The following is a 13727-nucleotide window of genomic DNA, read 5'->3' as shown; positions in this document are numbered from 1 at the left end:
AACAAACTTAGGCCAGAGATGGAACAATATATTGAATATGAATAAAAGATTATGTAACAACACTTAAGAGTGACCACACATGCAAGTTTGCGCCATGCCGTCCAACCGATTCGAATCCATTGAATTTTTTCTTCCCGCCTTGTTGTTACATAATCTTTTATTCATATTCAATATATTGTTCCATCTCTAGCCCGACACGGATTGGACCCCACGGGTCACGGCTTCTCGCTAGAACTTCAGTAACGAGCATACGATGATTATTATCATCATGGAGTTTATGAAGATTGTAGTAATTTTAATAGAGCCGAACGGCCATTCACTGCCTTCAGGTTTTCAATAGTGGTCTAGCTTACATCAAATCATAGATTCAACTATTAAAATAATATTTTTGTCATAATAACTATCAGCAACGTTAGGCCTAAACACACAGTCGTTCGTGACAAAAATCGTTCACGAATTTTGTTTCAGTTAGAAAATGAAATCAATAGAGTTGACCTACGTGATAATCCGCATTTAGTAAACAGTATTCAAGTTCACACCAATGATTTGTTTATTCATGATCAATGAAGTTTGAGTTGTTAAGGATATCCAAAGTATCCCTAGAAAACTGCAGGAGGGACCTTGAAGATGCTCGAAAACATTTTACCCAGTCAGCGTTGAATGGAAGCTTCTTGAAACCATCTGGCTGGGTAGTTAATATCCTTCCAGAAACGCATAGAAATACACTCGCTTCTGTTTACACAAACTAAACTCGGAGTGAAGATTTAAATCACACACCGCACCTTTTTACTTGACGTTGCCATAGAAATTTAGGTCGCGGTTACGAGAACCATCTAAGGAATTGAAGATGGAGAAAACCACAATGGGTATTTCTGTCGAGCAATTGAAATTCTACGTGTAGAGTCGGGAGAAACGATTTTATCAGTCTAAATAGGGGTCATAAAAGCCCTTGTGCAAAATATGTGTCTGTCTCAGCTTAATCCCAGTGAACCGCAAATAACTGTTGAGGCTAATGTCCTCTATATCTGACTCCAAATAATAATATCCCGTAACTGAGTATTTTAGGTAGGCTTAATCTCCTAGTAGAATTGCGAATTTACTCGAGATTATTAAAAAGCCTGAACACCAGTTATAGAGATAGTTTATTGTTAATGAATAATAATAATCCACAAGCGTACGGTGAGCAAGCACACGATGAAACAGAGAGAGTGTGTGAGTCTGTTAAAAAATCCATATATATTTGAGAGTTAATCGGGTGTGGATAGATTATCGATTATCTGAACATTGAGACCAATAGGAAGATAGCTTAAGCGTTAATGTACAGACATACTTTCGATCATACACACCGAAATTAACATAGTGGATTGAGTCTGAGTTACAATGACTAGATAAATGATACAATAGTCAAATGGGCTTGCCACATAAGCTCCCATCCAGAACCTTGATGTTTTTATGTACCAAAAAAATGTTGGATTAACATCTATGTTCGACAAAGAGACAAAGAACGGAACTGTTTTAAAAATGAAAGTACAACTCAATATGATGAGTAAGCGTAAAATTGTAATAACAGCTTGTGTGTTGAAACGTTTCATATCGTATATACAAGTGTATATTTAACATTAATGAATTGTATAAAGTTAAAATGTAAGCATAATGATGATCCGTGGGGCCAATAAAAAAAATTGTAATCAAAATAAAGTAGGATTTTTATGTGTTATAAGAGTAGTCTCAGGATTTGGTCTAGATAAATATAGTGGTTGCTACATACCTATCTGGCCAATGTACTCTTCTTCCTGATCTTGTTGTAGTTTGTGCTGCTGCTGAACTTTGATTTGAAGTGTTGCTTGTTGCAGGTAGTTTGAATGGTGCTTGCTCTGCTGCAGGTTTAGACGGTTTTACAGTTGTCTGTTTTTTCTCAAAAATATTTCGTCTCATACCGTAAGGTACAAAAGGGCGAGTTTTACCTGTTGAGGTATCACAAGTTAAGGTGTCCTTGTTGTTTATGGGGATGTTTTGGAATAATAATTTCGTTTCCTTAGACTGCAAAAGCTTTTGTAGCTCCGTATCGAGCTTTTGATGCTTTGCCATTTCTTGATAGTCTATATCAGGGATCGAGAAGGTATTGATATTTAATCTCGATAGTGCATCTGCTGCCTCATTTGCATTGCCTTTAATATAGCGTATATCAGCTGCAAATTGTGAAATGAATTCTAGTTGACGAATTTCGCGCGGACTATATTTATCATGATTGTACATCAAGGACTTAGTTAGGGGTTTGTGATCAGTATATATCGTGAAAGAATTGCCTTCTAACATGTAGCGAAAGTGTTTGATGGCTAAGTAGATAGCCAACAGTTCTCTACTGAATGTGCTATATTTTGTTTGCGTTGCGTTTAGCTTTTTTGAGAAAAATGCAAGGGGTTGCCATTGTTCATTGACACGTTGCTGAAGTACAGCACCTAATGCTACGTTAGAAGCGTCGGTCATTATTGCTAAAGGTGCATCAACCTTTCGTCGTGCGAGTACTGCTTCTGTGCTTAAAGCGCTTTTCAACTGATCAAATGCTTGAATTGCTTGCGGTGTCATTGCTAATGATTTAGCTCGTCCCCTTAATAAACCAGTTAGTGGTTTTGCTAAGTCTGCACATTTAGGGATAAAACGTCTGTAAAAGTTGATCATCCCAAGGAAACGTCGTAGTTTCTTGAATGAATCAGGCAAAGGATAATTTTTGATAGCTTGTGTTTCCTCAGGAACTGGTTTAATGCCTTGCTTATCAAGTACGTGACCTAAAAAGGTGAGGGATTGTTTTCCGAACTCACATTTGTCAGGATTGACTGCTAACCCATACTCGTTTAGCCTCTCAAAAAGCATTTTCAGATGAGTTAGATGTTCATTTTCATCTTTGCCTGCTATAAGTAGGTCATCTATGTAAGCATACACAAACGGTAAGTCCCGTACCACTTGGTCAATAAAACGCTGGAAACTTTGTGCAGCATTCCTTAATCCGAAAGGCATACGGACGAATTCGTATAGTCCAAAGGGGGTAGTAATGGCTGTTTCAGGAACATCGTCCGGATGAATTGGAATGTGATGGTAAGCACGGACGAGATCAATTTTTGAAAAAATCGACACGTCAGATAGGCTATGAGTGAAGTCATGCAAATGTGGGAGAGGATATCTATCTGGTATGGTCCGGCTGTTGAGAGCTCTATAGTCACCGCACGGTCTAACTTCGGAAGAGTTTTTCTTAGGTACCATATGGAGCGGTGATACCCACGGACTATCGGAGGGGCGTATGATGCCCAACTCAATCATTTTGTTGAATTCGTTCTTTGCGATAGCCAGACGAGAGGGATCAAGGCGTCTTGGACGTGTGAACACTGGAGGACCCTCTGTCTTTATGTGGTGTACGACGGTATGCGTCGGTTTGTCGTGTTTGAAACTCGGTCGTAATAAATCTGGAAACTGAATAAGTAAATTGACGTATTTGTTGTTCTCATGATGAGGTTTAACTAATAAATGTATGGAAGTCTCATTTGATATAATTCCTCTAATTTCCTTACTCTGTTCGGCAAGGACAAGTTTCCTATTTCTGACGTCTACCAGTATTTTGTGGAATTGCAGAAAATCAATGCCGATTATAGGAACGAGGATGTCCGCTATGATGAAACTCCAGAAAAAATTAGATTTAGGACCGAAATTTAATTGCAACCGCCTTTTGCCGTACGTCTTGATGTCAGACCTGTTTGCAGCTTGTAGTTTTAGTTTGGGGTCAGGTGTGTTTTTCTCGAGTGCAGTAGGTGGTACTACACTAACCTCTGCCCCAGTGTCGACTAAAAACTGTGTGCCGGTTCTTTTGTCTGTAACATATAATAGACGACTGTCTTGAAAGTTGTGGTCTGTGAGTGCAGTCGTCATTATTCTACGGTCTTGACGTTCCTTTTTCTGTGTGCTTGCAAGGTTACAAGGCGGAGTACATTTTCTAGCTTGTTTGCCATATGTTCTATGGTACCAACAAATGTTGTGTCTAGTAGTGCTTGGACTACGTCGTCTACGGCTTGTGGATGTTCCTCTACGCTTGCTGTGGGAGGCATTCAATAATTGGATCTGAGCTATCTGTTTCGTAAGGGTATCAACTGATCGTCGTAACTCGGCGATCTCGTCAGCTGAGCTTGATTGGATTTGAGATACAAGGTGAGTCTTGGACCGTTCGTAAATTCTGTCGGCTATGTCTGCTAGTCTATCAAAATCAACGTCTTCGTCTCCAATTGCTAGTATCTGTTGAATGTTTTGAGGGAGACGTCTGAGCCACAATTGATATAGTAGACGTTTGTCTACTGTCCGATTTCCTAATAAGTTTGTTATGTGGCGTTCTAACTGTGACGGTGTATTGTCACCTAGCTCCACGTTGGCTAAAAGTTGATCAATTGTCTGTTGGTCGGTGAGAGATGTGACACGAATGACCTCTCTTTTTAGACAATCGAATGGTGAGTCAGGATCCGGCTTAAAAATGACATCCGGCACTTGTTCAATGACGTCATCTGGCAGCAGTGAATTTACATAACTAAATTTCGTACTCTGGTTTGTGATTTTGTTTGCTACAAAAAAGCTTTCTAAGCGAGCAAACCAGAGTTCAGCCTTTCGTGGATTAAAAATGGGTAAAGGTACAGAGATGGCACCCACGGAAATAGATTCAGATGGTAGGCTTAGCGAATTATCAACTGACATGGTACGAAGGAGCAATAATAATAATAAACTGAGGTTTGAAATATACAATATGAAGAAATCAAAAATAACAAAAAAAATATATAAGACTCACCGAAAAGAAAAATTGTCACTTTGAGTATATATATGAGAATATACAGTAATAATTCCAAAGGGAAAATGTTATGAGTGAATTTATTATGACTGTCAATGGATTGTTATCAATTATAATAATAATTCCAATATGAAGTTCTATATGATACGCTTGAAGAGAATGCAGCAGACTTTGTAGGAAAATGGTGCGCGTTCTAAAGGCGGGTCACCAAAATGTTGAGGCTAATGTCCTCTATATCTGACTCCAAATAATAATATCCCGTAACTGAGTATTTTAGGTAGGCTTAATCTCCTAGTAGAATTGCGAATTTACTCGAGATTATTAAAAAGCCTGAACACCAGTTATAGAGATAGTTTATTGTTAATGAATAATAATAATCCACAAGCGTACGGTGAGCAAGCACACGATGAAACAGAGAGAGTGTGTGAGTCTGTTAAAAAATCCATATATATTTGAGAGTTAATCGGGTGTGGATAGATTATCGATTATCTGAACATTGAGACCAATAGGAAGATAGCTTAAGCGTTAATGTACAGACATACTTTCGATCATACACACCGAAATTAACATAGTGGATTGAGTCTGAGTTACAATGACTAGATAAATGATACAATAGTCAAATGGGCTTGCCACATAACACAAACCTATTACGTCACTGATAACATTTATAAATATTTCTTCGATAGCCTAGCCTATGTTACTTTTTTCCCATTGTTTAAGAAATATGAAAATCCCCCTCACTTTCAACTTTGCACACTGAATGAAGATTTAAAAGCCAGAACACTGGTGAGATACATTGAAAAGTCGTAGTCAAGGAATTAACAGTAAGGAGAGAGGTATTTTTGACAACCGAAGTTTATGAACTTCCTCCTTGAATTGCAAAAAACAAGCTGCTAGATGCGATTTTGGTGATTGAATCTATGTGCAGCTGCGTGATTGAAAAATTGCACGAATCAACATGCCAGGTTTGAAAAGATAGCTGGATGAACTTGATATGCAGCCGGTGAATATTTCTAATACTTTGCTCAGTCGTCATGATGAAATACTATCTCAGGGTTGATCACACTTGCGTTTGTTCAATAGTGATTATATTTCTCTTAAAAATATGAAAGGGGATTCAACAAGGAATAGAGAAGCAAACCACATAGTTGAGAGAAAATCGGGTAAATGTTTATCCCATAGGAAATTTCATTTTCTTAATTCATATGCGTTTTGTAATGCCAAATGTTTTAAACGTGGTAAGATTGGACATATTAAGTTGGTATTCAAAACTGCTGTTCGTTTTGCTTCAAGTAATACTAAACCTTGTAATTAAGATTCCCTTCATTCTAGGAATTCTAACGATCATCTATCTTTACCCACCATTTCGAAAGGTAATGCTCATATTCAAAAGCGATTGTATAAGTCCCTTGCTGCAGTGCACGACTCCATTGTGGAAACAGGTGTAATAGAATCCATCATTTCATTCAGGAGCCTGAAACCTTTAGTTTCCAACGTCATGATGCAACCCATCAATGTCTTAGTTTTGGAGATTTCTGGACATAACTACCCATACGAGGACGCTGTGAATTGCTATTAATAAGTGTTAATTCTTCATACATGCCTTGTGAGTTTTTAGTCAGTGAAACATGATAGATAATACTGGAAGCCAATCGTAGTGCCTTCAATACTGCGAGGAATTTCTCACGCGTGTGCTCGCACAAGTTGGCCTCTGAGTGGTAGAACCAGGCTTCGATGTTCTCTGGCCAGAAGGGCAATAATTGAAAAGGAGGTGGTGACAGTCTTTAACTTACGAACCTTAGGTATCTTATCCGTCATTGTGAGATATCACGTACAAGAATGGACGAGGAAATATTTATATATATATGTCCAAAAACACAGAAACCGACATCACAACATATAAAAATTAATGTGAATTAATGATGTATAAAATCCCAAAAAGGAACTGACCAACGCTTTGCATGTTGATGTATCAGGCCGTATCGGGCTCACCAATGAAGATGCCATATGCATCCGGAGTTTGACAACACTTTAATCAGCAACACCCAATATGAATCGTACCCACCAAGTGAAACCAAAAGACAGAAGTAAGGAGGTTCGAAGATATATTTGATAGGCTACCAATATATCGAGGATCGTCTGATCTAATCTGGCTAGCGATTGCAGGGGTTGTTGAACACGGCGTTCCCACTAGTGATCTGGTGCAAATCCATGACCGCGCGCTTTCAGCTTAGTGAGTCCAGTAAAACTAATGTGGTCAGCATAAAATGTCGAAGAGTTACAAAGCTATTTGTTTTAGGGATTTATTATTGCTACACAGTTCAATGCAACTATACATTCAACAATATAGATACTACCATGTTCACTGGAGTATACACAACGTTAATGAGAATCAAGCTTGAGAACTTTGTCCAGGCTGCAAGCCTCTGTTTGAAAGGTGACTTGGATATCCTAAAAAATGTACAGAGGGCAGCTAGCCGTGCAATTCCAGAACTCCGGTCTTTACCATACAAATAGCCGCTTGAAGAGCTATACTCCATTACTCTGCCCTACCGCAGAATTAGAGATAAACTGATTTTTGATGTATACAATACTAAGAAATGCTTTTGAACCTAATGAATACTCTCCATTTCTTCTCACTGGATCAGGACATCTCAGGGGACATAGCAGGCGAATAGAAAATCCAAGAATGAACAAAATGCCCGTATCATACAGATATTCACATCTAGTTTTCAATCCGTGGAACTTGTTACCCGAAGCAGTGGTGTCTACCTCCGCAATTGGCTCATTTACGAGAAGACTAGACACACTCAAAAGCTTACTAGAAAAATACTATCACAGGCCGTAAATCTCCTGTCCTAACTACATAATTCTGAATCTGATATGAAACTGTTATGATAGTTTTCGTTTGAAAAGTTTTTCCGGAAACTCCTTAAGAGAATCTTGATCTTCGATGGTTAACAAGCTACAATAATTAACTCGGCTCAACCGATTTATTACCCCGTGTGTGTTTTGAAAATTTACTGATGGCTCAAGGTCGTTAGTGTGTGTTTATTTTGCTAGGGTTTGTTCTTCTCATAAAAAACTGTCTTTCCAAAGTTGATCGAATTCTCCCCACAGTTGTAAGACTTTGTTAATAAAATGCAAGAAACTGAAAATTCTAACGACTGATAAAAACATCAGTCTTACTAAATCTGGAAGTCTGGATGCTTAGCCGCATAATTAATCCATGGGTTTCGTCGAGATTCGGGAAACCGTCATCAGTCTTTAGTATGCAAACGAATATGCACATTAATGAAGAAGATCCAAGTGGTTGAAAATAGTTTTTAGTCTCGAAACAATTTAGGGTTCTCGGTAATTAATCTACAGTTGTAGCACTTCGTTGTATTTCATGTATTCTAAGTCATATCTAGGTAAGAATATATGATATTTGCTGGGGTATTCACACTGAAAGATATGTCGGAGGTACTTTTCAGTATTTTCCAGCTGTACTAAAAGCTTATAATACTTTAAGAAGTAAGTAGTCTCCCTAACTGGCCCCACTACCTCTGAGATTTAAAGTTAATTCATGATTAATACAAGCTATTGGTGTTATGCGAATTCATCCAGGTATTTTCATCCCAAAGGCTAGACGCAGCTTAAACTCTGAGTAACTGATATTCCGATTTTGGTAGATTAATTCGTTAAAACTATCTAAAAACCGAAGCGTGTTTCACACACACTAAAAAATTGTTAACCTAAGTAACATTGTTCGTTTATTTTTGCGTAAGTTTGAAAAATTTGGAGAATTATCAAGCCGAATACTTATATTGACTGAATTGTGTCAATTGTCGGCGGTTAAAGCTGTATATTATGACTTCAGTCAATCAGTTCTTATCAACGTAGCATGTAGCACACGGGTATTTCCCAGGGTCGCCGTGCAACAACTCCCGTGTACGTTCGTAATGATGAAACTCTCTAATCATGAACTTAGGAATAACTAGTAATCAGTCAAAACTGCTCAAATGCATTTCGTTCTGAGTATCCTATTATTTGATGCTTCGGTTTATTATTATTTATTTATTTATTTAAACACATAGATATTGGTACAAGGAGGCACCAAATACATCTGCGCCACACACATCTCATTAGATTTGTGTGAGGGCTGTGATACTGCCCGGGTGCCTCAACCGAAGCAGGTGGTTCTCTTAGGGGGCCACACCCAGAGCCTTCGATCTGAAGGTCTGATCCACGAGGCAATGGGGCATCGTAAGGAGGTGCAGTCCCATGGAAGCCGGTGGCCAATAATTGGTTCATACGCCATTTGTTCCCGCAGGATGCTGGAGCCTATGTGCACCATTGGTTTGTAATCCGGTTAAAGCGCCGGACATTCGCTTTTCGTCCTCTCATTTTCGTAAACAACAGTAATGCCACGAGAAGTCAGTGATTAGGACTTCCCTGGCAGAGGCTATATACGCATGGCCATGTGAGAGCATTTCAAGAGGGAGAGCGGACTCTTCCCACTCTCGGCCGTACCAGGGCATTTGGGGGCATGCTTCGACTTACTACCTTATGTCTGTTACAAAATGAGCAACTAAAAATATTTCACTTTTGCTTTGTTCGCATGTGTTCAACCAATGTTTGGGGATTCAGTATCTTTCAACACAATAAAAGTCCTATATTATTCGTACTCATAATCAGTATTACTACAAATCAGCTTAGTTTTTCTTATTTCTCAAATATCCTCTCAAAACTCTGCCACCAGATTCGGACTAAAACCTGTAAACAAATATATCGATAATAGTGTAAATAAAAGCTATATATCTACCAGACACTGATTCTCTACTTATATGGTCCTCTGTAAAATTTGAATTTAAGCCACCAAATGCCCTGGTACGGCCGAAGGTGGGGAGCGTCCGATCTCCTCGAGACGCTCGTATACATTCACTGCCAGGGAAGTCCTAATCACTGCCTTCTTGCGGAGGGGGTGTTGTTAACTAAGTTGAGGATGAAAGGCGAGTGCCTAGCGCTTTAACTGGGTCAGTGGATATATGAGATGCATCAAGGGGAGTTCGGAAACCCTGATTCTAAACCAATGGTGCACATGGGCTCCAGGATTCTGAAGGAACAAATGGCATACGAACAAATTGTTGGTCACCGGCTACCATGGAACTACACCTCTACTGCCTTGTGGTTTAGAACTTTAGATCAAAGGCTCAGGATGTGGCCCCATTAGATAAACACCTGCTTCGGTCTGGGCACCAGGGCAGTATCGCAGCCCACACACAAACCAAGTGACTTGTGTGGCGCATGTGTATCTGGTGCCCTCTTGTACTAATATTTGTGTGTTCAAATAAATAAACTTTTCCAATCAGTTATTCACCACCATCGTCAAACTGCAAATCTGAACTGGTTCTACTCCCACCCCTTAGTTTACAAAACTAAGCAGTACAAATCACATCTTTACTCTCGAAATCAGGTTAAATGGGAGACCGTACTACTGTGTCTCAACGGTATAATTGATATACAGTAAGCTGTTTTTTTTTTAGTTGGTGAAATATGATATCTAGCGCAAGGTTTCAACTTTTATAGTCTTAACATAACATATTCCACTGTTTTTCAAGAATAGACTGAGTGCGTAAAAAAATTCAGTTGTAACGGAAACAAGTCCTTACAATTAGCTGTTTTTGCGATATTAAAATGTATAAGGAGCGAGCGTAGCATGTAAGACTTGCTTGTGCAATGCAACATAAGTTCAATAAGATACTCTCAAGTTATCTCAGATTTTAAAATTTATTAGCACTGAATACAGCATTCTCTTGTTAGTAGGATGTGTGGTAAGCGAGATTCTTGAGTAAATACGTCATTTGTGTTCATTGTATATCCATTCATTACTCCCCTTACTGTTTGTGTTATGCGTTTCTTTTTCGAAAAATCTATGTTTAGACGTTGATATGCTTGACAAAATGAACGACTCTCAAATTGTGGACTGCGGGAGAACAAGTGGATTTGAACGAATGGTCCTGATGATGAAAGTAAATCCTTTGATACCTGTTGGTAAGATACACTAAAATTATTATTCCCTTTCCAGGTATGATTGTCACTGGAGCTCTGCTTATCCGCATGAAGTATGCTAGCCGTAAAGAATTCGGATACTTAATCTATTTACGTCCGCTGAGTCAAGCAATTACATTTTCAATGATTATTTACACCGCATATACTACACCTGAAATTTTCAACAAAAGTTCCTGTAGGTTATCAAAATAAATAATTTCACGTAGTTCCGTGGATTTAAAGATACAAATAGTGACTTAAAAATCTTAATTATATAATTTTCAGTAGTTAAATGGCTAATGCTTATTTAGGTGTTGCTTAGAAGAGTCCAACCCACGTGTGCCGCTGTAATAAAAGGTCCTTTTCCTCGCAGTGACTATACGATTTATATGAACACTTATTTAAAACATGAGTGCTCTTGCTATAGTGAAAGATCAAGAAATAAGCTACATATAACCGCGTCACAATTTTGGTAGAAAATGTAGTACTAACTAGGAACATCTGACATTGGTGCCAATAAATGGTATGGCCACCGAGCTCTATATGTGGAACATGTCCATGCCACTTAAGCCAGTGTCTTCACATCGTCTCCAATACACCCAAATACACGTTGCCGAGCCTCAGAACTCCTCACACAATGTTCGCATCAAGCACGAGGAACTTATATGAATTAGTGATGGAACATATAATTGTAAAATTCTTCAGCTCTAAATGACATGATTCCCCCGGGATAGAGCAGAGCTCTTATCTTAGAGTTCTTTATCAGGCCTCTCGCAACTCGACGATCGTCGCGTTGGTATGGAAAGGTTATGGAGGCTAAAAAAACTGATGTGGCTGCTGTTAAGCATACTGTAATACTACCTCCTAGACCTTTACAAATTATTGTACATTGACCTTTGTCTTCTAAGGAGCACAGGACAATCTAGTCAAGTCTCCATGGAGAATAAACCACTCAAACCTTTCTAAAAACGTTACAGCCAGCTTTGGTATGGTATACGTATTCGAACTTTTAGGTAGATATCGAAAAGACTGCAAGATAAATTCCTAAGCGCGTAATGTACACTTAAGAGGTTCATCCTCGTTGCCTTTGTAAATACATAGACTCATGCTTTTAAGGTACTTCTTGGTTTTAAGTTAAGGAGTTTTGTACAGTATTTCCGATGTAATCAGTGGTAAACTTTTCTACTGGTTATTGTATGAATTGTGTAGGCCTCTTTTAACTAAATAAATGCATAGCAATCACCTACTCTAGTGTAGTAAGATGGAGATGTATGTGCACTACTGCATCCTATTTTAAGACATAGTCTCAACACCCGAAGTCTAGAATTGTCCAAGTATTATGGAAAGCTGATTCTTTTCCAAAATATTCAAGCAGTACGTTCTCGTACCTCGGTTTACCAGGTCACTATCATTTCCACGTAATTTAAAGGCACTGCTTTGGTTTAAGCAACAGGTATATGTAAAACAATCACCCACAAACCATTGTGCATAGTAATATAAGTTTGACATATTTGTAGCAACTTCGGTCCGACATAGTATATGGACCAAATTGTGGTTATTAATAACCAGTATATATTTTCATTTTGTCATGACGGGTTGTTATTCCCTACTGCTATGACTTATCTTATAGATACTTCATACGCTATTGAAATAAATAAAAACAAGATACTCAGATTGATGTGTGGTAATGAGAGTGAAATGTGATTGGTCGCTGAGCGTGAACAAAAGGGTACTCAGCCTGCTGACTATTAAATATGTGATTTCCCTTCATTTCAGTGATTCCTACTTCGGACTCACTGAGTGACTGCTTGTAATTGTGTTGAATAAAGTATTATCTAGTCTATACTCTAGTTGTCTATTCTGGATCGGGAATCCTGGACCTCATATAACGTGAATAGTCTGATTATTATGTGAACGTATTATTATAACATACGTGAGTGAGAAAAATATTTTCAACCATCCATTGTATCGCATATCTGTTTTGTTCTTTGCATTTACAACATCCCTCTAGTCGAATAAGTAAGTTTTTAAAACTAGTTTTTAAGGGTCATGTACCCAGCAGTCATAACGGGAAAAATTTGTGTTTATGTATACACACGGACCAGTTCACTATGTAGGTTTTATGCTAACGGAAAAACTGTTGATCCGCATCGACATACACTACCACACTTGTGCTTTGCCGATTTTGTTGAACAATCTAGTTATGGATGCGCTCTGCTGAGGAGTCCCGTTATACGACGAACTAGTTGTTTAGTGCTTTCTATTTGGTAATGGCTTTTTTTAACTAAAAACCAGTCAGTTATGTAAGCAACAAGACTCAACCGTCTCCACAAAACCTGAAGTAAAAAATTATGTCTGTCTTATCTTTATCTACTATAAGTAAATTAAACGATAAATCTAATACAGTGACAGTTAATAGCCCTTGGACTTCAGTAGCAAACAAACAAAACTAATGTACATGTGAAACAGTGTGTGCAAATAACCATCCCCTGCCTGTAATTGCGATTTTTAATTAGTGAGTGATTTTTTGTGACTCGAAATACTACTACCAGATAAGCATTATTAGATGCAATATAAGTAATGCATCACACGAGGAATATGAGTAAATATGCTGATGACGTAATCCTCAAGAGCTGTTGTACGGTCGAGGGTACGTAGGTTTCGCTGACAGTAGGAATACTTCCATATAAGCGTTTTTAATCTCTTCCACAAAAGTCCTTATTTCTACGACTTTTTGTGTTGAGTTCAAAAAGGCTTTGACACAGCGAAGCACATGAAGAATCAACCTTCTCTCTAGAGATCCTTTCATACGACCGCAAAACTACAGTCCTTCCGATGCAAATCTTAATGATAACCTTTCTGCATGCGAGAGTGG

At 38.4% G+C, this 13727-nt stretch overlaps 1 protein-coding gene across 3 annotated transcripts; it reads left to right on the top strand.

Moving 5' to 3' along the window:
- Positions 1-7807: 7807 nt before the first annotated feature.
- Positions 7808-12685, top strand: MS3_00005703 (uncharacterized protein; the record flags this gene model as incomplete). Of its 3 annotated transcripts, none has more annotated exons than XM_051213801.1 (4): positions 7808-7855; positions 10745-10855; positions 10890-11048; positions 12483-12685. In XM_051213801.1, the coding sequence occupies exons 1-4, from the start codon at positions 7846-7848 to the stop codon at positions 12554-12556; spliced, it is 354 nt and encodes a 117-aa protein (XP_051069805.1). In that variant the 5' UTR covers positions 7808-7845. The 3 variants fall into 3 exon arrangements, with proteins under 3 accessions (XP_051069805.1, XP_051069806.1, XP_012796336.2); XM_051213802.1 differs by lacking the exon at positions 12483-12685 and adding an exon at positions 11080-11145 and having other exon boundaries at positions 7808-7858; XM_012940882.3 differs by lacking the exons at positions 7808-7855; positions 12483-12685 and adding exons at positions 8336-9951; positions 11619-11745 and having other exon boundaries at positions 10890-11052.
- Between the last annotated feature and the right edge of the window lie 1042 nt (positions 12686-13727).

Source organism: Schistosoma haematobium, chromosome 3 (genome assembly GCF_000699445.3).
Source record: "Schistosoma haematobium chromosome 3, whole genome shotgun sequence".
Taxonomy (NCBI): domain Eukaryota; kingdom Metazoa; phylum Platyhelminthes; class Trematoda; order Strigeidida; family Schistosomatidae; genus Schistosoma; species Schistosoma haematobium.
The sequence above is the reverse complement of the archived record's forward strand: the minus strand, read 5'-3'. Positions and strand labels throughout refer to the sequence as shown.